This window comes from Microtus ochrogaster, chromosome X (assembly GCF_000317375.1).
Source record: "Microtus ochrogaster isolate Prairie Vole_2 chromosome X, MicOch1.0, whole genome shotgun sequence".
In the NCBI taxonomy this organism is placed as follows: Eukaryota; Metazoa; Chordata; class Mammalia; order Rodentia; family Cricetidae; genus Microtus; species Microtus ochrogaster.
This window is the reverse complement of record NC_022026.1, coordinates 23402096-23425675: the sequence shown is the minus strand read 5'-3', so window position 1 is coordinate 23425675 and position 23580 is coordinate 23402096. Positions and strand designations below refer to the sequence as shown.

Sequence of the window (23580 nt, the reverse complement as noted above, 5' to 3'; positions counted from 1 at the left end):
AGGGGGAGAGGAGTGGGGGGAGGGGGAGAAGGGTTGGAGGAGGGGGGGAAGGGTGGGAGGAGGGGGAGGGAATGGAAACTTGTTTTTTTTTCCTTTTCTCAATAAAAAAAAAAGTCAAGCTAATGGGAAGTAGAAAAAGGCAAGATCTCCTAAGTAAATTGGGAGCATGGGGACCTTGGGGGAGGGTCGAAAGGGAGGGGAGAAGCAGGGAAGGGAGCAGAGGAAAATTCAATAAAAAAAATGCTAAGCTAGGAGGCTGGCTTCCTGGAGAAAATAATCTACAAGGATGAGAAGAGTGTGGGCAGGAGGCGATGTAGGACATTCTCTTTTGGAAAGCAGAGTGCCAAGGATTCAGCCTGAATCCCAGCTGACATCAGGACCTCAGCAGAGCAGCTGCTCAGCAATACCTACCACTTGCCCTGGAGCCAGGCTAGTTTCTAGGCCTGGAGGTGGAGGAGGGCACTCTGGGATAAGGGGAACTGAAGCACATGGAACTTTCCTTAACATCAAACTGCCTCAAAGGTCAGTTGGCACCTGCCTTCCTCTCTTGCATTCTCTCCTCTCCCCTTTGGAAATAGGTCCTTTGTTTTCTCTATTACTGTGCGTCTTATTGTTCCCCATCGAAGTCCCCAAAACAAACGCCTCCATAGGATTCCAGCGAGCTCATTACACATAAGTGATCATCCGGTCACAGAAATCAAAAATGAAACACTCAAGATTGCGCACTTGACATCCATGGCCTAGAATTTGCCAGACATTGAGAATAGTCACACTACTAGGTATGTAGTTCAGTCGTTGAGCATATGACCAGCATTCTCAAAGTCCTGGGTTCAGTACCCAGCAAAACACACACACACACACACACACACACACACACACACACACACACTTTTTTTTTTTTTGAGACAGGGTTTCTCTGTAGCTTTGGAACCTGTCCTGAAACTAGCCCTTGTAGACTAGGCTGGCCTCGAACTCACAGACATCCACCTGCCTCTGCCTGCTGAGTGCTGGGATTAAAGGCAAGCACCACCACCGCCCGGCCCCATAGTTTTAAAATAAACAGACTTGAGGCTCGCACTTCTAACGCCAACATTCAGGAAGCGGTGGGGTTTCTGTGGCCAGCCTGGCTTACATAGAGACTTCTAAGCCAGCCAGGGAGATATAAAACAAAATGGACTTGACCTGTTTAAACGTGCCAACATCAAGAAAGGCCAGGGGAGACCAGGAGAGTGTAAATAAAAGGAGACCGTGATTAGGGGGAATGTGGAATCTTAATGGGATCCTGGAACAGAAGATGGACACCATCAAAAAAGCAGTCACAATTCAAGTAAAACCTAGAGTACAGTAACAGAGATTCTCTGTGTGGATTTCTTCATTTTAACAACAGTCCCTGATTCCACAGCACACTCAACAACAGAGAGGGCAAGCTGGGTGGAGGGTGGAGGGGGCTCTCTGTACTGTTCTGTAACACCATTATAAGTCTAGTTACTCCAGAGTAGAAGGCTAAAAAGAAAACTGCAATTTTAAAATTTAGAACTTCAATCACATCTGGACAGGTGGCCCATAGAAAATCATGAAGAGGATGACTCCAGCTTTCCGGATAATGGTTGCTTGGAGAGGAGAAAGAGGATTGGGGTGGGGATGGGCCACATGGAGAGGGGCTGGGCCAAATGGAAAAGTTCTACGTCTTTACCTAACGGTGGCTGCCTGGTGTTATCAGATAATAATTCATTAAGCCATACGTTTATTTAAGTGATTTTGTCTCTGGTTTTACTTTACCAAGAGAGAGTGAGAGCGGCACAATAGCCTAATATAACCAGGGAATCTTGTTTAGAGCTAACTAGAAAGACGCTTGCGTGTGTATTGAACATCAGGTAGTGTTAGGGAATCGGTACATTTGTTAAGGGTGACGGGGTAGTGGCACTGCCGAAGAAGTCATCTGCGGTTTTATATCTGCATAAAGAAGGCCTTAGTGACAACATGGCATGGTGTCACACGGTGGCTGTCAAATACTCCTCCCAGACAAGCAGAGAGATGAAACGAGCATGACAAAATGTTAATAGTTGGGTTTTTTGTTTGTTTGTTTTTCTGGTGCTTGGGTTCACACAAGAGTTATCAATAAATACAAAGACGAGCATGTGCTCCAGTCTCTACTGGTGTGCACCTGCAGGGAAAGTGTGAGACTGCGCAGCCTAGCGTCGGGTAGCTTGAGGGCAACAGCAATCCAAGTCCAGGTGTCCCTCACCCTAGAACCCTCAGAATATTCCTCCCACCAGCTAATTCCTGCAGTGCACGCCTCCTGTGGCCTGAGTGGCCTGTGAGAGAGTTGCCCCCTTTCTGGGTATCTGTCACTTAGGCTGGATGACTGTTCTGCTCTCCTTTCTTCATCCTGTTGTCCCCATAGTCACAGAAAAGAGTCAAAGGGTGATGGGCGGGGCTAGACCTGCGACGGCAGTCCCCAGGGCTACTGAACAGGCCTCCACAGTGGGTGGGAGGAGGGAGTTATGGAAAAGAGGGGAGAGGGCAAGTGTCAGCTCTTCATAGCCTCATCAGTCACTATTAGGTGAGCTTGCAGAGGCTGGTGGCACCCTTCATTGGAACAGGCTCTGGGACCCTTACCTCCCTCAGGCACCTGGGCATAATGCCTTGCTCTAAGAAGTCTGATTACTTACAGAGTTTGAGCCTTCTGCAGTGGCCCTTGAGCTACCTTGCCATCTGTGAGTACTGAACCAAGAGTGCCCAGCAAGAAGCCAACCCAAGGAGGCAGGGCCAGACCTGGGGGATGTTCTTATGGTCTTGGGAAGTCTCATTCTTGGTCTTTTGATTGACTTAGAGAGTTGAGCCGTGGGGTCTTGTACCTCGAATGGAAAGGAAGCGATGAAGGCCCAGGGCACAGTGGGAAAAGACAGGAGTTGGGGGCAGTCCCAATAGATATGAATGTGCCAGCCAATTGTAGCCACTCCTTAACCTGCACTACCTATAGACTGTAAATGTGCTTACAGGAGTTTCCTGCAACATGGAATGGCACAGGGGAACAGCTAGCATTGTAGGCTTAGAAAAGTGGGGCCTGCAGAGCTTTTGTTTCTTTGTTTGTCTTCTTGATGGCCTTTGTTGTTGTTTTGTTGCTGCATTGGTTGGATTTTATGAGAGAAGTCCATGTTCAGTGTGCTCTCTAACCCATTATTGTCTTGTCTCAGCTTTCTGAGTGCTAGAATTGCAGCTGTATGTTCACATGCCCAGCTCTAGAGCCAGCATTTGAGCCATAGAGCTTGCTACTCTGAGAGTGGAGAGGTAGTATTGAGTGAGAGAAAGACCATGGCAGGAATGTTGGATGGGCAAGAGGACAAGAACAGTGGGGAGGAAACAGTATGCGGATGGGGATGTTGGCTGGGAATGGTCAAGGAAGAGATGGGGAGTATGAGGACAAAGGAAGGTAGACTCATACCTAACACAGATTCTGGGATGATGGAGTCAAAGGGAGCCAGGAGACAGACATGGAGGGAATGATAGCTGAATGTGAGCAGTTGATAAAAAGCTTGTTCCAGGCACAGAGCCAGAGTCCAGGAGTGGGGACTAGACAGGGAGTCAGAGGAACAGGATGAGAGGTAGGAGGAGAACTGGGGATTGCATATGGTAGATGATAGAAAAAAAATCCGAAGGATAAATGTTGGGACCGAGACTGTGCTGAAGCCCAGGTTCAGAGCATGGGCGTGGCTGAGTTCTGCTGCCAGTACAAACCTGGCCTTGCCTACTCTTCCCTCAGTTTGGATCCTGCAGCCATTGTTCTTTGGCCTGCTGTTCACACCCTTGTGGCTGCTGCCAACACTTTACTTTGTCTGGTTACTCCTGGACTGGAAGACTCCAAATCAAGGTAGGACTCGCAAACCTGGGAAAAAGAATATTCCACCATAGCCGATAAGCCCGCTTGTGGGAGGGTCCCACTCACCATGCCACAGACCTCCCTTCCAAATTCTCAGAGACTCGAATGCCAGGCAGCTGGAACTATTCTGGAATGTCTTCCTTTCCCACCTCTGTAGCAGAGACGTGGTCCTCCACGGCGCTAGGGAATCCCTGGATGACTGAGAGGTGTGGAATAGCAATACTAACATCATCCTCTACTGGCACTTTTGTCTCAGGTGGCAGGCGTTCAGCCTGGGTAAGAAACTGGTATGTCTGGACCCACATCAGGGACTATTTCCCTATTACAGTAAGTATCCCTTCCCCAGTGTCCCTCTCAACACTCAAAACGCAGACATTATATCGAAGAACTAGCATTCTCCATAAGAAAACTGGGCATCTTGGCAAAGTGTCAGCTCTGGCTGGCTTACAGCATGGTCTTCTGTACTTTGCTGGGATATTTTGGACGCTCTTGGCACGACCTGCCTTATGATACAGGCTGAGTGGAAGTATATTCAATTTAACAAAAGCGATTCAAAAATTTCCACTAACCACATGTTTGGGCCTCAGAGAAGGAACAACAACGTGATTCTTCATGAGCAAGGTGCTCACATCTGATGGCAAGAATGGGTAAGTGCGTAATTAGAATCTGGTACAAGACACAGAAGTGAGTCTGGTGAAGGCTAGCCAGGAAATGCTTCATAGCTGTGGCAGTATCCAAGCGGCGCTTTCAGTGTTCACGGAAAGCTACCCAGGCAGATACTGGAGGCAGGCAAAGGAGGACACCGCAGAAAGGAGGTCTAGAGACAGGCTGCTCTGAGGTTCCTCTGGGTAATCTTTAAAGTCGATGACAAACTCGGCCAGTGTTTGTATTTTTAAAATATATTTCTTTTTACTTGTGTGTGAGCATTTTGCGTAAGCATGTATGTAAGCAAACAACATACATTCAGTGCCCGAGGAGACTAGAAGGGAACGCTGGAGCCCCTAGAACTGGAGTTACAGGTGGTTGTGAGTAACCACATGGGCGCTGGGGCCTCTGCAAGTGCAGCAAATGCTCCTAACTGCTGAGCCAGCCCTTCAGTCCGAGTCCTGATTTTTCTCAAGCAGAGCTTCCTGGTCATGACATCTAATACAACATTGCACAAAGAAAATGATAATGTGCATAAAGCTTTCCTGGATACCGATGGCTGAAACTGCTTGAACCCACAAGCAAGAGAAGAGGCTCATTAGTCCCAGTTGCCCTGGATCCTGTCTTGTCATCCCAGGGCTGTGGGGATCAAAGTCCAGGCTTCTTGAAAGCCTTGTGTGCTTTGTCTGTTGTTAGGCAACTGTTTCAGAGAATACCCAAATCCCTGACATGTCTTCACCTTGTTACCTCATGTGTGCTCATTCTCTCTCTCTGCTGTTTGTTTCCATGGTTGCAGATCCGGAAGACAAAGGACCTGTCACCTTCACACAACTACATCATGGGGGTCCATCCCCATGGTCTCCTGACCTTCGGCGCCTTCTGCAACTTCTGCACTGAGGCCACAGGCTTCTCGGAGACCTTCCCAGGCATCACTCCTCACTTGGCCACGCTGTCCTGGTTCTTCAAGATCCCCATTATTCGGGACTACCTCATGGCCAAAGGTGCTTCTGATCATACTCACTGGAGTTTCTGGGCCATTTCACTGTAGCTGCTTCATACCATGCACCCGTTAAGCCTCTTCTCCCTACACTGCACCGTTCCTTTGCCCTACAATCACAGTGTGAAGGCTTATGCCCTGGGGTGAACCTATCCAGACTTAAATCTTCGCTCTGTTGCTTGCTGTAAAATCACATGCAAACTAGCTGGGTGGTGGTGGTGGTGCACGCCTTTAATCGCACCCCGTGGGAGGCAGAGGCAGGTGGGTCTCTGTGAGTTCGAGGCCAGCCTGGTCTACAGAATGAGTTCTAGGACTGATTCCATAGTTACTGGAAACCCTGTCTCAAGAAACAAACAAACAAAAAAGATCATAGGCAAATTAGCTAATTTTCTAGCAGACTCAGCTTCCTCACCTGAAAAATAAGTGCTGAACTAGTACAACGATTTAATGAGAATTCTCTCAAATCTCTTAAATAAGTGTTCAACATAATACCTGGTACAGAGTATGTGTTCAATGAACAATAGGTATTGCTATTCATGGACTGAAAAGGGTGGAATCAGAATTGTGATTCAGAAAGTTGGATTTTTCCCAGTAAAAACCACCCTGCTGTAGCTTCCGATTGACCTTGCCTTCAAGTGAAATGTGTTCTCTCTGCTTACTGCCTTCTCTGCCTCACACTTCTGTCCCATCTCCTTGAGCTTTTCCTCCTGTGAACCATGGGAACCCAGAAACCAGTCTACTCTCTCTGGCATTTGCTCCTCTCCTCATGACTGTGCCCGCTCTGCCCTTGTTTCTCTCTAGGAGTGTGTTCTGTGAGCCAGCCAGCCATCGATTACCTGCTGAGCCACGGCACTGGAAACCTCGTGGGCATCGTTGTGGGAGGAGTAGGAGAGGCCCTGCAGAGTGTGCCTAACACCACCACCCTCCTCCTCCAGAAGCGCAAAGGGTTTGTGCGCACAGCTCTCCGACACGGGTAGGTCCCCCCACGGGAGGAGTAGGGGTCCCTTTCCACTCATTACCCTGTAGACTGTAGCAAACTGAGTACCACTTGAGATTGCCCTCTAGGAACTTAGGACTGAGTAGGAGAGATGGCTGTAGTTTTTTGTTTTTTTTTTAAGCTTTAGGCCATCCGCTTCCTCTCAGTGAGTTGCACCAGTTCCCAGGAAATCAGGCCACGAACTATAGTACAATGTCCAGGGCAGTTAGACTCAGGCTAAAGTCAATTAAGTCCACATTTCTCTGTGACTAGCAGATAGTTCACATTTGTCTGTGGATAGTAAGTGCAAGGCACACTACAAAACAATGGGTTTATGCGAAGAGCTGGAGTCTGGAGCCTGATTGAAAATCCTGGCTCCAGGAGGCTTGAACTGTAGTTCTGTGGTAGAGCAACTGTCTAACATGCGTGAGACTCTAGGTTCCATCCCAGCGCCAGATAAGTAATAATAATAATAATAATAATAATAATAATAATAATAATAATAATAATAATTAATAATAATATCGCTGGCTGTGTGGCTTACCATATATATTGGGACTGCATTTTGAGCCTTGGGATCTTCATCTTCCTGATACAGCTACTGATGGTTGTTCCTCCTGCATGGGATGACTAGGCTTCACAGCTCCATGATCCTCCTGCCTCAGCTTCATGAGTAGCTTCGATTATAGATCTAAGCCCCCAGGTCCAGTGAGTTATGAATGAATTCAGTCATAAAATACCTACCATGTACCTTGCACACATGGGGGTGGGTTGTTAAATGTTAAGTGCACTGTCTTGGGAAAGGAAGGAAAAAGGGAGCTGGTGTCTGGAGTGATCGGGAGCCTACCAGTCCAGTGGTCTAGTTCACTGGACACAGGGGCACTTGTCTGCTGCATACGTAGGGAGGACACAAACCTGTCTTTAAATAACCTTCCCTCAGTGGCCTACCAGTCCAGACTATAATATACAGGGAGAGCTCTAAGTTGGTCAGGAGACCTGGGTTCTAGTCTAGGACCTGCTACTCTCTGGCTGCCTGTATGGTCTTCTCTTTTATGGACCTGGGCTCTGGTTTCCCCACCATGTCCTCTGTGTTATGAAGAACCAATCAGGTAACACATACCAAATCGCTGTGTTCTCTTTTTTTCAGATATGGGCTGTAAGGAGCCTTAGTTTTTTTGTTTTGTTTTGTTTTTTCCCTAAAGCATCCACTGTTCACAGTGGGCTCTTGTGGCCTTTAGAAAAGAAACAATACTCCAGTCCCATGACCCAAGGACAGACAGACTACCTTCTGATTGTTCTCCTTGGGGAGGGGCATTTCAAATATGCGTATATATCCACATTACCCGTATCCTGTGATTTCTAGAACAGAAAGTTAGATGTTTCATTCTCGACACCCACTGGAAGTTGGTCACCATGTGGGTCTCTTCCAACCTCTTCTTTCCTGTCTGGATCTCTGTGTCTTGCCTTGGGAATCTAGGCTGGAGTTAATACTCTCATTGTCCTGGAAATTCTCAAGACAGGGCATACCAAATAGGGGACCCTGTAAAGTGCAAAAAGAATGAATTAGGCCTCTAGCACTGCATCTTAATGGAAGAGTGCCTGGCCTTAAAAGTCCTTCCAGCGTGGTTTCCACAATAGCCTGTGTCTGAGAAATGAAGATTTTCCTACAGCGCTCATCTGGTCCCTACTTTCACGTTTGGAGAAACTGAGGTATATGACCAAGTGCTGTTTCATGAGGAGAGCTGGATGTACAAGTTCCAAAGCTTCTTCCGCCGGATCTTTGGTTTCTATTTCTGTGTCTTTTATGGACAAGGCTTCAATCAAGGTTCCTTGGGACTCCTACCATACCACAAGCCCATTGTCACTATAGGTGAGTGCTGCTCTCAGCCTCGGGGCCATCTAAGCTCTTTCTCCCATCTATGTAGCTGCATCTTACCCCTCCTCCACCAAATAAGAGGGCAGCAGAGTGGGGGAAGCTGAGAACTGACAGGAGTGGCCCTAGAAAGGAGAGGAGGGTGGAAAAAAATGAGGGTTCTGGCACGTTCACTCTTGGGTTTTTTTTATCTCTTTTGACAGTTGGGGAGCCTTTGCCCCTGCCCCGTATTGAAAACCCGAGCCCAGAGATGGTGAACAAATACCATGCGCTCTACATGGATGCCCTACACAAGCTGTTTGACCAGCATAAAGTCCAGCACGGCTGCTCCAACACCCAGAAGCTGCTTCTCTTGTGATTGAACAGGCTCCCCTTGAGAGCACCTGCTTTGGAGAGAATCAGAGAGTCCTGGGAAAGGAAGATGAAGGAGGCTGTGTGCATGCTCAGCGAGTGGACATTAAGAGTTCCTTTCTGACAATAGTACTGCCCCTGCCCACACCCCCACAGGAGTTGTCCCTGAGGAGTTTCACCCCCTCAGTCTTCAGAGGGGTACATCCTGAGGCCCTTCTAGTCTCGGGCCTTGGCTGAACTTGAAAACCTAGATCCTGAAGGACTCAAACAATGACCAAGCAGTTACCACTCCAGTTTTTAAAAATCTTAATAAAACATTTAAATTAATATGTACTTTGCATCCCATAAATTTAGCCTGTTTGACGTGCCAAGTCCAGCAGTGGTTAGTATCTCCAGACAGCTGTACAACGACCACCGCCAGCTGTTTTGGGATTCTTTCAAGCACCGCTAGAAACCGAGTACACACCGCAGTCACTGCCTGCTGTCCCTAAGGCTGTGCCAGTCTGAGTATTTCCTAGAAATGGAACAAAATGGCATGTGTTATTTCATGATTGGCTTCTTTCTTTCAGTGTATTTTCAAGGTTCCATTCTCTGTGGCTGAATAACGGTCTATTAAGGATGACCCGCGTTTTGTTGATCCCGCCATCAGCGGAAGGACAACTCTTTTGTCCCACTTTTCAGCTACTATGAACAGTGCGGTTACAAATATTCATGTACAATTTTAAAAATTATCTTCTGTCCTCAAATACAAAGGCTTCCTTCCTCACCACTGCCAAGCGTGATTTTAGACAGACAAAAGGTGCCTTACTCGAGATCAGTTCTCCACTGACATAAGTGTTTCACATTTGTTCGCCTTGAAATGGTCCCAGGCTATCTTAATCATTACAAAATTCTATCTAGAGTTTTTTTTTTCTTTCTAAAAGTTGTACTCTGTTTTATTTTCCTGGGGTTTTTTTGTTGTTGTTTTTTGTTTGTTTGAGATGCTATCTCACATAGCCCAGGCTGCCCACAAACTTGCTAGGTGTCAGAGGATGACCTTGAACTTCTTATCCTCCTGCCTCTATCTCCAAAATGCTGAGATTACGTGAGTGTGCCACCACACCTGGCTTATGTGTGCTAGGAATGGAATCCAGGGCCTAGAACATGCTAAGTACATGGGAACAGGATACCTGTGTTTCATGCTGCCATCTGCAGCTCCTGAACTGTGGGAAGTTTAAAGGAGGAAATAAAAACAAAGATGTCTCTTACTTCAGAAAAAAAACAGCAAGAGGCACTTGGAGAGCCTGGAGAGATAGCACCATGGTTAAGAGTACATGTTGCTCTTGCAGAGAGAGAGGAAGCCAAATTTGGTTCCCAGAACCCGCATTAGGCTACTACTCCACAGGCACCTGGAACTCCAGCTCCAGGGAAGTCAGCACCCTTTTCTGGCCTCCTCCGGCCCTTCACTCACACTCGCAAAGCCACATACATCCAGACAAAAATAAGACACATTTTCAAATTCACCACATACCCCAAAGTTAAGGGCCCATTTGAATTTCTTTTCTTTTTGCCTTTGCTTGACTCTTAACTGTTCCACCTTCTCTTATTTTACATAATTTTGGGTCTATTTCTAACCCAGACTTCCCTTGTAAGCAATAGTCAAATGGATCCAATTTCCCAGTCCCCAACAAACACCTTCCACTCATCCCTGTCCCAAGCAAGTCATCACCTTCCTCCAAATTCCCATTGTATCCCCAAATCATATCAAATTTGCTACCTTTTCTTAATCCAACAAGCTCCTCCTCTCCCCTACTACCATAATCTATACAAAGGCTTTACCAAAATTCATTGACTATTGCTATTCCTTCTAGGAAAATCTGCTCTAGTCAATCCTTCCGGAAATCAGGCTACCTTGCTGAATCTTAAATCCGATTAGTCATCCTTTACTTAAAATTGTTTCTTGCTTCTACAATGGCCCTACCAATATACTCTAACTTATTCTCTGGGTACCACTAATGCTCTTAGATGCTAATAATTACTGAACAGAAGATAATAGTAAAAACGAGCTTGGGAGGTGCTAGAGTAGATAGATATACTTACTGAAGTGTTTTTAGAGTCTTTAGACTTTAGCTCTAAAGTTTAGAACATTAATGGACATAGTAATTTTCTTTTAAAAGATTTTTATTAATTTGTTGAGAATTTCATACATTGTGTCTTGATTATATTCATCCCTTTCTACATCTACTCCAAGATCTTACCCCATTCCATATCCACCCAACTTTGTGTCCTCATTGTTTTAAACCATCAAGTCCCATAAGCAAATCCTATATATTCCTGGGTGTGTGGTCATCTATTGGAGCATGTTAGACCTACCAGGCCCCATGCCCTTAAAAAAAAACCTAACTCTTCTTTTTCTTGACAGCTGTCAATTACCAATAACTCCTCAGGTAGAGGCAGGACTTCATGCCCAACTCCCACCTCCATGCTGGGGTTTTGTTTGGCTTAAGTTTGTACATGCATGCCGTCAGAACTGTTCATATGTGTAACTCTCCTATCATGTACAAAAGCATTGATTCTCTGTAGACATCCACCTCCTCAGGCTCTTGCAATCTTTCTGCCTCCTCTTCCACAATGACCTCTGAGCCTTAGGGCACAGGGACTGGATATGCATGGCCCATTTAGAGCTGAGCACTCCATAGCCTCTCACTTCTCGAATCCTGATCAGTTGTGAGTCTGCGTGTTAATTACCAGAGGAAGCTGCTCTCCTGGAGGGTGAGAGATGCACTAATGTGGAATCCAGAAGGCAGGTGCAAGACACCCGGTCCTTAGGCAGGTCATGGGGGCAGGTGGAGTTGAAAGAGAGTCTGTTCATTGTGATTTTCCCAAGGGGAGTGAGTGTTCAGCATCCTATAAACTTATCTGGAGACAGAACCCTTAAATAAAACAACACCTATGAAAGCTTCATGGGACATTCAGGTTTCCTCTAAGTAATGATATCTACAGTATGAGATTCAAACTCTTCAACATGGCAGAGTAATAATGAAAATAGAATTTTCCAGAAAAGTACCACTGTCACAACTTGGAAGCAAGGCTATCTGTATTTAATGATCATGGGGGGAATTAAGGCTATTCCTAATTTAAAACTTAAGAAGTAAAAGAAGTAACTAATTAAAAAAAAAGAAGTAACTAATTAAAATGTGTATGCATATATAATAGATCCCATACATGTATCTATTCAAGAATTAGTAGTCTCTTTTGATAAAGAATTTTTTGGGCTCTCTGGACTTTATTGTGGTGGTGGTTTGAATGAAAATAGCCCCCATAAGCCCATATGTTCGAATTCTTGGTGGAACTGTTTGGGAAGGATAAGGAGATTTGGCCTTGTTGGAAGAGGTGCATCATGGGGCCAGGCTTCAAAAATGTCCTGTCACTCCCATGTGCTCTCTCTGCCTCCTGCTTGTGAGGTGTGAGCTCTCACCTGCTGCGCTGGCTGCCTTTTATCATCATGGGCTCTAACACTCTGAAACTGTGAGCCATAAGCCCAATTCAATGCTTTATAAGTTGCCTTGAACATAGGGCTTTATCACAGCAATAGAAAAGCAATTAATACAATTACCCAAAATAATTTAGATAAAAACTGAAAATCTGGACAGACAGTGGTGGTGCATACCTTTGATATCTGCACTCAGGAGATAGAGGCAGGATGATCTCTGAGTTCGAGGCTAGCCTGGTCCTCAGAGTTCCAGGACAGTCAGGGCTACACAGAAAACTCTATCTCAAAAAAAGCCCCTGAAAACTGAAGCTAGTACATCATTCTCATACACCCTGTGCTTAGCTTCCCTTGATGTTAGCATATTATGTTGTTACGGTATAGTTGTTACAATTAAAGTATCCATATTAATCCATCATTATTAACGACACTCCATTCAACTTTCTTGCACGTTTATATAATGACATTTTACTGCTTCAGAACCCCATTCAGGATACCACATTACATGTGATTCCTCTTGGTAAGGACAATTTCTTAGACATTCATTGTTTTTAATGATTTTGAAAGTTTTGGAAAGTACTGGCCAAGAAGATTATAGGATTGCCCTCTATTGGAGTTTGTCTATTTTTTCCTCCTTTTAAAAATTATATTTAAAAATAGCCTTTTAATTTTTTGAGATAATGATATAATTACCCATTTCCCTTTTTCTTTCCTCCTTCCACATAGCCTTTATTGCTTTCTTTCAAATATGTAGCATCTTTTTTCATTGTTGCTATATACATGCATATATTCCTAAATACATAAATACATCCAGCTCAGTGTATACGATGTCATATATATATACACATTCAGGCTGGCTATTTGGTGTTCGATTAAAAAATTGATGTGTTCTTCCCTGGGGAAGACTATTTCCTCCACTCTCAGCATTTCTTGGTTGCCTGTAGTTCTTTGCATGGGGTTGCGGTTTTGTGGGCTTTCCTCAATCCATGTTCATGCCACACTGGAGAATGAGTTTTAAGGACTCAAAAATAAAAGCTTAGGCAACCCTGCGGAAGAGGGGACAGAAAGAGTGTAAGAGCCAGAAGGGATGGAGGACAGCATGAAAACCAGACCCTCTAAATCAACTAAGCACAGTTCTTAAGCACTCATAGCCACTGAAGCAACACACACAAGGCCTGCACAGGTCTGCACCACGTCCTCTGCGTATGTATTACGGATTCCAGTTTAGTGTTCTTATGAGACTCCTGAGTGTGGGAATGAGTAGGTCTCTGATTCTTGTGCCTTCTCTTGGGCTCATTTTCTTCTGTTGGTTTGCCTTGTCCAACTTCTATGTGATAGTTTTATTTTATCTTATTTTATTTTGTTATATATAAAAATGGAATGAGTGAATGAATGGAAACCTAGTCACTAGGGTAAGGTTAACAACTGAGCTGTCATTTATATCTGCTGGGAGAGGGAAAATCAGTTTTCTCCAATGGAGTGACACTGGGTATATGAGTGACACTCAAGGGAAAGCCACATGTTCATGTGTCAACCATTCCAGGACAGGTCTCGTGTTCTTTCATTCCAGGACAGGTCTCATGTTCTTCCAATCTGGGACAGGTCTCATGTTCTTTCATTTGGTTGCAGTTCAGTTGTTTTTCTTTTTTCCTTTCTTTTCTTTTTGGGTGATGTTTCTATTTTGTTTTCTTGGTTTTAGGGAGTTTTGTTGTTGTATTGGGATTTTGTTTGCTTTTTGAGGAAGAAAAAAAAGTTGGGTGGGTAGGGGGAGGGTCTGGAAGGACTCAGGGAAAGGGAGGAATATGGTCAAAATATATTTAAAGTTAAAATTTGTTTTAAAAATAAAAATATAATAACAAAAAGAAAAAATTTAAAAAAGAGTTTTAAAGAGAAAGACAAAAGAGGCAGGAAGCTATTTTTATCACATAATATCTGGAATGAATACAATCAACAAGCATCCATGCTGATACTGACTGTGATCACCGGCTGAAACAGCATCTATCAAGTTTCTTCTTTGAAAAGTTGCTTTTCCCATACTGTACCCAGGAAAGAAGTTCCCACACATGCTTAACATCAGAGAATGGAGCACCCAGCTCCTGCCTTCTCATGATTATTCAGAATTCTTCTGTACTAACAAGTTGCCTGCAGCAATTTTAAAAATGTATAATGAAGCCTAATTATCAAGTTATTTTACATGATTATGATTTCCTGACCCTAAGAAAGCATTGCCTACTTAATCAGGTTGTTTTGCTTGCCTATATCGTCTGGTTCTTCTGCGATAAGGACTTTGCTTCATTATACTGAGAAACCAAGGCTTTACAATTAGATAACAAAACTCTGTAATTTTAAAGATGTATTTTAATTCTTACGTTTTTGAAATTTTATTTTCTTACATTTTATTTATTTGTGGGGTAGGAGTAGGGAGATGGTACACACTACCGAGCACTTATAAAAGTCAGAAGGCAACAACGTGCTTGGTTCTCTCCTTCAACCATACGTGTTCTGGGAATCCAGCTCAGGTCATTGGACTTGAAAGAGCCTTTACTCACTAAACCATCTTGCCAGTGGTAGAATTTAGTGCTAATTAAAACTTACACAAGCCAGACCTATTGGTTTGGCAATGTCTTCACAAATCAAAATTTAAAAAAAAAAACAATTTTAAAATCAAATTGCCATATGCCAAGAATTGGTGACAAAGTTGAAGATCGGCACTATTTGTTCCGATGGAAACTCCAGGTTAAAGTCAAGGAAAGCAAATGGCTTTAGAGTTGGACCATCCTCATCTGTCTTTTGTCAACCAGGTATCTGAATTAGAAAACATAGTAAGCAGTTATAAACATGATTCTAAATAGAAAGAAAATCTGAGGTGCATATAATAAAGAATTAATGACCTAGCCGGGCTTGGTAGCATAGGCCTGTAATCCCAGCTATGCCAGAGGCTGAAGCAGGAGGATTGTAATTTAAGGCTTACCTGAGCTACAGACTTAAACTCAAAGTTATCACTGGCAACTTAGTAAGAATTTATCTCAAAATCAAAGCACAAAGGGAACTGGGATGTGGTTCGGTGAGAAAGCAGGTGCATAGCATGCACAAGGCTCCAGGTTCAATCCCCAGGCCTTAAAACAAAACTCTGTCTGGTGGCACAGGCTTGTGATTTCAACTTCTCAGGAGGCTGAGGCAGGAAAACCACAGGTTCAAATCCTGACAGGCCATTTGAATGAGACCCTATCTCAAAATAAAGCATTCAAAAGGCAAAACGGACTGGGAATATAGCTCAGTGGTAGAGTGCTTCCTTCGTATACATGAGGCACTGGGCTCAAATACCTTGGAAATGAATTGTATCACTGAAAGCAGAAAGAATAGAAGCCTGAGCTGAAAGATAGTGATGCACGCCTTTCATCTCAGCACCCGGGAGGCAGAGGCAGGCAGATCTCTGAGTCTGAGACCAGCATGAGTCTACAGAGTGAGTTCCAAGACAGCCAGGGTACACAGAGAGAGACCCTGTTTTGAAAAACCAAACAAACAAACAAATATTTTTAAAAGAGGAAGGAAGCCTAAAGTCCAAATTGTTTTCTTTCTTTTCTATTGACACATGGTCTTACTATGTAACCCAGGTCTAACCTCCAGCTCCCTGTGTAGGGAGGCTAGACTCCTATGCACATCCTCTTGCTTTAGCATCCTGGGAGCTATGGTTCCAGGCAGCGTCCATTCTACTGGCACAACTGTTTATTTATTTTTTGCTTTGTTTGTTGTTTTCTCCCTACGAGGTGAATATCTTCCTTCACATACTCCCACTACTGTGCTATTCTGACTCACCTTGTTTCCAGAATCAACAGAGCCAAGGACCGGTAGCTAAAATAAGTCTTTGCTCCTTGGGGCTGTTCTTTTAGGTAATTAATTTGGTTTCAGACAGACAAATGTGACTAAAACATTCCTTTCCTCCTGTGCAAAACACAAAACTCTTCAAAGATGAGTGACCATTTTGCAGTCAAAAGGATAAACATAGAACTGGCAAGATGGCAAAACGAGCAGTTCTAAGGGTTCTCTTGAGTATTTGGAAGGCAAGCCTGGCTAGTCAGCAAAGCAGTGGTAGTAAATTTCCCATTAGGGCCCATGACTTCTCCAACCAAAGGCTCTTGACCAGTTTTACAGAACTAGGCATGAGTTCCCACTGCAAATAAATAAATAATATATAAATTACAACTTTCTTCTCCCATCATCTCCAGTTCTGGGGGTTTACTACAATAGAACCTCATACACGCGAAGCAAATATTCTAGTTGTACCCTTGTTTATTTTGTTGTCTTGAGACAAGGTTTTACTGACTGGATCTCAGTCTGTGGCTTAAGCAGGTTTTGAACTTGGTAATCCTTCTGCCTCCTGTGAAGTTGGGATTCCAGGCCTGTACCACTAGACCAGGTCATTTCTTTTCTTTTTCTTTGCTATGTACTTGCTCATAGTGGAAAGAAAGAAATCTAGAGGAGCTGGAGCCATAGGACAACTTATATCTTCTGGTTTACTGGTTTCAGTAGGTCTCCCTCCTTAGAGAAGCACTGACTATCTCGGCAGTTTCTTGGGATGTGCTGTGGGGAATAAAAGTTGCCATGCTTAACAAGCTCAGAGAAAAATGTATTCTGTGTTCTAATGTGGTTTTTACCTTCAAAACTTACACTCAATTTTCTTTGCAATATAAAAGTCTTGAAAGGTGGTAGTATCTTTAAGGGATGATTAGGTCATTAAAAAGGAATGACTTAATTTTTAAGCAGCTGGCTTTATTAACTTGAGAGTATATTGCTATAAAGCTAGGCTTCTTTTTCTGCTTTGCATTGTTATGCCTCTGCTTGCCCTCATATTTTGTACCGGAAGTAGCAGCAGCCCAGCTCCTTTGTCAGTGTCACAGTCTAAGCCAAACCGAACCCCTTTCTTTATAATTTCCCAGTCTCGTATATATGCATAGCCCCTTCTTCGTTGGAATTCACAACAACGGGCATTATGAGATTTATGATTCTTAGCCGGACGGTGGTGGCGCACGCCTTTAATCCCAGCACTCAGGAGGCAGAGGCAGAAGCAGGCGAATCTCTGGGAGTTCAAGGCCAGCCTGGTCTACAAGAGCTAGTTCCGGGATAGGCACCAAAGCTACAGAGAAACCTTGTCTTGAAAAAAAAAACAACCAAAAACAAAAACATAGGAAAAGAGATTTATGATTCTTAATAAATCTAGCAGTGAAGAGACGTGTTTACAATTGTTTAACTCATACACTTAAAAGCATAGTAGCACCTATTACTATCCTGGAAAAAGTTCTTTGGGAAGTTTCATTAGAAAAAAAGGATAAAGACAATAACTTTTTTTCAAAAGTCAAATCATAATACCTTAAATTGTCAGAAATCAAAAATAATGACTACCCTCTGGAAAGGAATCTCCCCGGAACCAGAATAATATCTTATTGCTGTTGGAAGTAGAAGGCTATTGTGTAATAAAAAAAAAAAGTGTGATTTACAATGAGCACTAAGCTAAATATCATTGAGAATAACACAAATTGAGCAGGTGCCATCACCCTGGTGCTCCGCTTAGCTTCTCTCCTGAGTTTCCCAAACACATCGAATTGTTTTTCTTCTCTTGAATAGATCCAAGAACATGATTAGGACCCCAATAGTACAGAATTAATGGTGATAATCAGTCAACCCCCAAGAAGTACTTCATCTTCTTTCTCTTAGAGAGTCGCTATCTTTTAATAATCTACACTTTCACTCAAGGACGAATCATTTGTCTTTGTCCCATTTTGTAACCCAAATACATTGTCTCTGGCACCAAACACACCAAGGTCCCTTATAGATATGCCAGCTCTTTAGTTGCACTCAAATACTTTTTCAAAACTTTCTTCTGGTGAGAAACTACACCTCAACTCATGCTGGAAATTTCAGCCTACAGACTGCACTGCTATTCAGTGGATTCTTCTGAAGACTGCGCAAATAAGTAAGGAACTTAGAAACCTGAGGTGGAAGAGGACTATGCAAAGCATGAAGAAAATTTATTTAAGGCCAAATATGGTGGCGCATGCCTTTAATCCCAGCATTCAAGAGGCAGAGGTCCATACTCAGCCTGCTCTACATATTGAGTTCCAGAACAGCCAAAACCACATAGTGAGATCCCATCTCAAAAAATTAAATAAATAGAAATGACTAAATAATAAATTTGGAGATGAAGGGATGGGTTGGTGGTTGAGTGTGTACTGCTCTTTCAGAGGACCCTGAGTTCAGTTCCCAGAACCCATGTGAGGCAGTTCAAAACCACCCCAGGTCCAGGAGAATCCAATGATGCCTCTTGCCTCTAGGGGCATCTGCGTTCATAGGTACACACACACACACACACCAGGAGGCATATATATACAAAGAATTAAATTTTTTAAAAGAAAATTTATTTAAGAATGATCTCTTTAATCGATGTCACTGACTAATGTTCTGGGCGCACAAATCCAAACCAGCAGAGAATAAAGTGTTTTTATTTTTAGTTCTGAGTTTCTTAGACTTCCTCCATTCTCTTGTGCACTTAACACAACTGTTTATTTTCTTAACCTTTTTGATTCAAATCTTTTTAAAATTAGTTATAAATCTCTCTTTTGAAAACTCCCTTGATGCCAGAAGCGGGATCTGCTTCCTTCCAGCTCATCACTAGTGTTAGCCTTCAGTGAGCAGCTTTTAGCCTTCCGGCTCCCACAAGGGCTTATGTTTGTCAAGCTCTTACATATCACTTCTAGGCAGAGTGAGATCAAAATCTAGATCTTGGGATGCTCATCTGGTTTTGTTAAAGTTGAAAACTATTGAAAAGGGGTCTCACCAACAGGAACTGCAAGTGATGCTCTTCATTCGCTATGATTGCATGGATTCTTCATCACAGCCCTGCCAACTAGGCATTCCTACCCTAATTTAGCAATGAGAAAACTGAAGCGCCAAGAGATCAGCTAACTTTGCCTAGTCAGCTAGAAATGATAGCATGAAGGATATAAACTATGGGGAAAGCGGAAAGGTCAGCTTTACCACCTCTCCTCTCATTCAGGCTAGCTTTATACATGGGCCAAGGAACCCACACAGCAAAATATGAGAGAGTCTGGATAGACTACTTCCACTCCAAACATTTTTTTAAATGCTCAACCCAGCTGGCTCTTTGATTCTTTGAGATTCATGTAAGCATCTTAAAGTGGACAGTATCCAGGAAGAGAAACAACAAACTGAATTGCTAGCATGTAATCATACTTTAAATATTTATTAAGCACCATTTATTAAACAAATAGAATGAGATGATAACAGCTACTGATATTTGCTTAGCACTTTAGCTCTGCACAGCCTCACTGTAACCTGAAGTATTACACAAAACTGAGATTACGATCTCCATTTCATAGATGATGAAATTATGGCTCAAAGAATTTGAATGACTCATCTAAGGTGACACACTTGAGTCCCATTTCCAGATTCAAGGCTCAAACTTGGGCGTCCTGATCCCCAGTCTTGTGTCCTTTCCTTTATAATACATTAACTCAAGGGGTTTATAGGTGGGGTACACAAGCCAAGAATGCATGAAGAATTAACTTATAATTCAAAATAGTGTCCGTGATGTCAAGAAATGTTAAAGGTGCTAACTGACTGCTGTGGACAGTAATTACAGAAGACAACATCAGAAAGATCACTGTTGGTTAAGAATCAACAGAGAAAGTCTCTGAGACCTAAGCCTGGCCCATGGGAAAAAGTTTAAAAGAGGACAACTTGGGGGGTGGTATTTCAGTAAAGAGAACAGAAACAATGAAAGTCCAGAGGTAAGAAAGTGCAAGTATCATCCAGAGAGAGAAAACAAGAGACCTATTTACCTAGAGAAATTTAGAAACATAGCTCAATTGCAAGACCGTGGGCTCTGTCCCAAGATACACACACACACACACACCAAACAAACAAACACAAAAACCTAGAGAAGAGACATTTGTATAGAGGGAGAATAGAAGATTTATAAAACCTTCTTGAATTTCTGCCTAAATTATTTTCACTTGTAGACAATAAAAAATTATCAAAGACTTTGAGAGAAGTGTTGGACAGATTGAGCTGACAATGTGCATTTGTGTAAAAGGAGGCAAGAGGTAAGGACTATCCAGAAACCTATGACATTCAGTCAGGGAGAACATGAAAAGAGTCAATATTAGAAGGGTAGCATTGGGACCATAAAAGAAGGCCAATTACAACTGGCAAAAAAAAGCAATGTCAGAACTTGGAGATAGGAAGAGAAAAGAATGAATTTTCCCAGAAGCTTTAGAGCCTAGGTAATTTAAGAAAGATGTCATGAATAGAACATGGGACGTACTCAGTCATATTTGGTTTCTAGCCATAAATAAAGGACATTGAGCCTATAATTCGCGATCCTAGAGAAGCTAAATAAGAAGGTGAATCCAAAGACAAACATATAGGCATCATCCTGAATATTAACCTTCATCAGGCAATGAAAGGAGACAGAGACAGAGACCCACATTGGAGCACCGGACTGAAATCGCAAGGTCCAAATCAGGAGCAGAAGGAGGGGGAGGATGAGCAAGGAACTCAGGACAGCGAGGGGTGCACCCACACACTGAGACAATGGGGATGTTCTATCGGGAACTCACCAAGGCCAGCTGGCCTGGGTCTGAAAAAGCATGGGATAAAACCAGACTCTCTGAACATAGCGGACAATGAGGACTACTGAGAACTCAAGAACAATGGCAATGGGTTTTTGATCCTACTGCACGTACTGGCTTTGGGGGAGTCTAGGCAGTTTGGATGCTCACCTTACTAGACCTGGATGGAGGTGGGCGGTCCTTGGACTTCCCACAGGTCAGGGAACCCTGATTGCTCTTTGGGCTGATGAGGGAGGGGGACCTGATTGGGGGAGGGGGAGGGAAATGGGAGGCGGTGGCAGGAAGGAGGCAGAAATCTTTAATAAATAAATAAATTTTAAAAAAAGAAGAAAAAAGAAATGAGCAAGACGAGTAGGGGAACTGGTTCAGGTGGTTTCGTTTTGTATATTATGGGTTAGAAGCAGTGGAAGATCTAAGTGAACCTATCCAATAGGCAATTGAGGTTTAGAGGGACAAAGGTCTGGCCTAACACCAAGCTGGCATGGGAGAATGAAAGGAGTCGTGGGAACCCGTCCAGGGTCTAGTTTCTTCCTGCCATTGTGTAGAAAGTCACAGGCATGACACCTCACTGGGTCTGTTTCTTCAACTGGAAAATGAAGGGGAACCCCAGCCCTGTGTGACCTGTGAGGTTTTCTCAAGGACCAGAAGTCAACTAAATCAAATCATAGCCACCTGCTATTTGTTCTCTGCCAGAGGATCTCACCAGTCTGCGAAGCGAGAAAGGATTAGATAACCCCCACATGTTGAGAGTCAGACAAGAAGATGACAGCAAAGAGAGAAGTAATGAAGGACAAGCAGGAGGAAAGAGACTCTAAATCCAGGGAAGGGAATGAGGAAATAAAGCATTATAATAAATGAGTTAAATATGTCAAATATGATCAATGACAATACACATATTAAATAATTATCACATTTCAATAGAAGCTCACCACTAAAATAGCTGAAGAATGATGCGAATAATAAACACAAGAGAACGTGTTCAGTGCCATAAGGAGGCAAAGAAGTGAAATTAACAAATTGAATGTTTACCATCCAGAAAGATTTCCTATAAAGGCTGATGCTGGAACTGCAGTGGGACGAGGATAGCCGTATATCATTGTGACAGTAAAAATGTATGCAGTCATTTTGAAAAATCACAATCCATACAAACGTTCATGCTCTTTGGTCTGGTAATCTTACTCCTGAGAGCTTGTACTAGACTCGACACAGAATTGCCAAGAAGAAAAAAAGCCACAAACAGGAAGATATTCAAAGCACAGAAAAATTGAGCTACCTAAATGTTCAATAGCAAGGGAGAGTCTAATAAGATATAATCTACCAATGGGAGTAGTTTTATATAGCTATTGAAATAATAAGCATGAAAGACTGCATCGACACGGGAAAGGAGAGAGTTTAAAATAAGAGAAGATTATACTTATTTGTTTTGAGATAGGGTCTCACTACATAGCCTAGATTGACTTCAAACTTATGACCCTCTTGCCTCTACTATCAGCTCTTGGGATTATAGTCTATCATACCATAATACCCTAAAAACAGACTTTTATACACTGTGGTTACACCTCTACAGTACATGAATACAAATCAAGAAAACATGAAGTCTGAAAAGTGAAAATAGGGTTGTGAAATAGGTGAATCTTTTCTCTCCACATCTCCTTCAGTGTTGTCACAGTGAGACCTTTGAAGTGTTCTTTTTATGTTTTAAACAACTATAAAAGACATGCAACAGAGTCAAGTGGAGTAGAGAGGTCAAAGATGGATAAAAGTAATGTGTGTGTGTGTGTGTGTGTGTGTGTGTGTGTGTGTGTGTGTGTGTGTGTCATTAAAATTCTTGCCAAAGATGTAATTTGTGTTCTGAGAGCAGCAGAGCGGGAGGCCATGCAGTTTGGAGAGTTTGGAGCAATCCGTGAGTAAGAGGGGTGTAGAGCTCTCTTCCTGGAAATGCAGTGCTGGAATTGAGTAGAGACAAACAGAAGAGCAGCAAGATGAGGCGCCAAGATTAAGGTATGAGTGCTTATGGCTTTTTAAAATGATATAAAATCAGTGTAAAGTATAAAATCAGTAATGGAAGTAACTAAAAAAGACAAAGAAAAATAAAGTCTTGGTGGCATACGTCTTTAATCCCATCACTCAGAGAGGCAAAAAGGCAGGCGATCTCTGAGTTCAAAGCCACCCAGGTCTCTGTAGCTAGTTCTAGGCTAGAGGGACATAGTAGCAATCTGTAAAGTCCAGGAAGTTAGTCTTGACTAAGCAGCTTGGAGTTATGGGGCCTGACAATGGAGGAGCTTGAAGAGAATAATCTTAGGTAGGACAGGTGACAGGCAAGGGGGCTGTGGCCTTAGGAGTGGGAACCTGGCGACAATTTAAAAAAAAAGGTCAATAATTTACTACTAATAGAAGAACTGTTGTGTTCCAAGGGAGAGAATCCCTGTAAAGGCTGGAAAGGAGGGCAGAGGGGCATGAAGATTAAGCTGCCTTACTCTTTAGCCTAGCACCTCCCTCCCCTACTATCCAGAGACAGAGAGAACACATAGAAGCCAATCAGAACTTGGTATCGGTAGATAAGTAGGGTAGACCAGACTTGGAGACCAGAGAGGGCAGCAAAGGCTGGGGTCTGACTCAGAAGACCCATAGGCCCTAAGGTGATTTCCTAGGAAAAGAGGCTGAAAATAGATTTCCCTTCTCATGAAAGCCAGCCCAGAAATTCTTAACTCTCAGGCTCGGGATTGAGTTCCCCCGGCTCC

The 23580-nt window shown here is 43.2% G+C and overlaps 1 protein-coding gene across 1 annotated transcript; it reads left to right on the top strand.

Moving 5' to 3' along the window:
• The first annotated feature begins 2641 nt into the window (after positions 1 to 2641).
• Awat1 (acyl-CoA wax alcohol acyltransferase 1) lies at positions 2642 to 8729 on the top strand. The gene is made up of 7 exons (XM_005358611.2): positions 2642 to 2717; positions 3764 to 3871; positions 4137 to 4207; positions 5322 to 5526; positions 6324 to 6495; positions 8169 to 8368; positions 8575 to 8729. Exons 1-7 carry the CDS (start codon positions 2642 to 2644, stop codon positions 8727 to 8729), a joined length of 987 nt encoding a protein of 328 aa, XP_005358668.1.
• The last annotated feature ends 14851 nt before the right edge of the window (positions 8730 to 23580 follow it).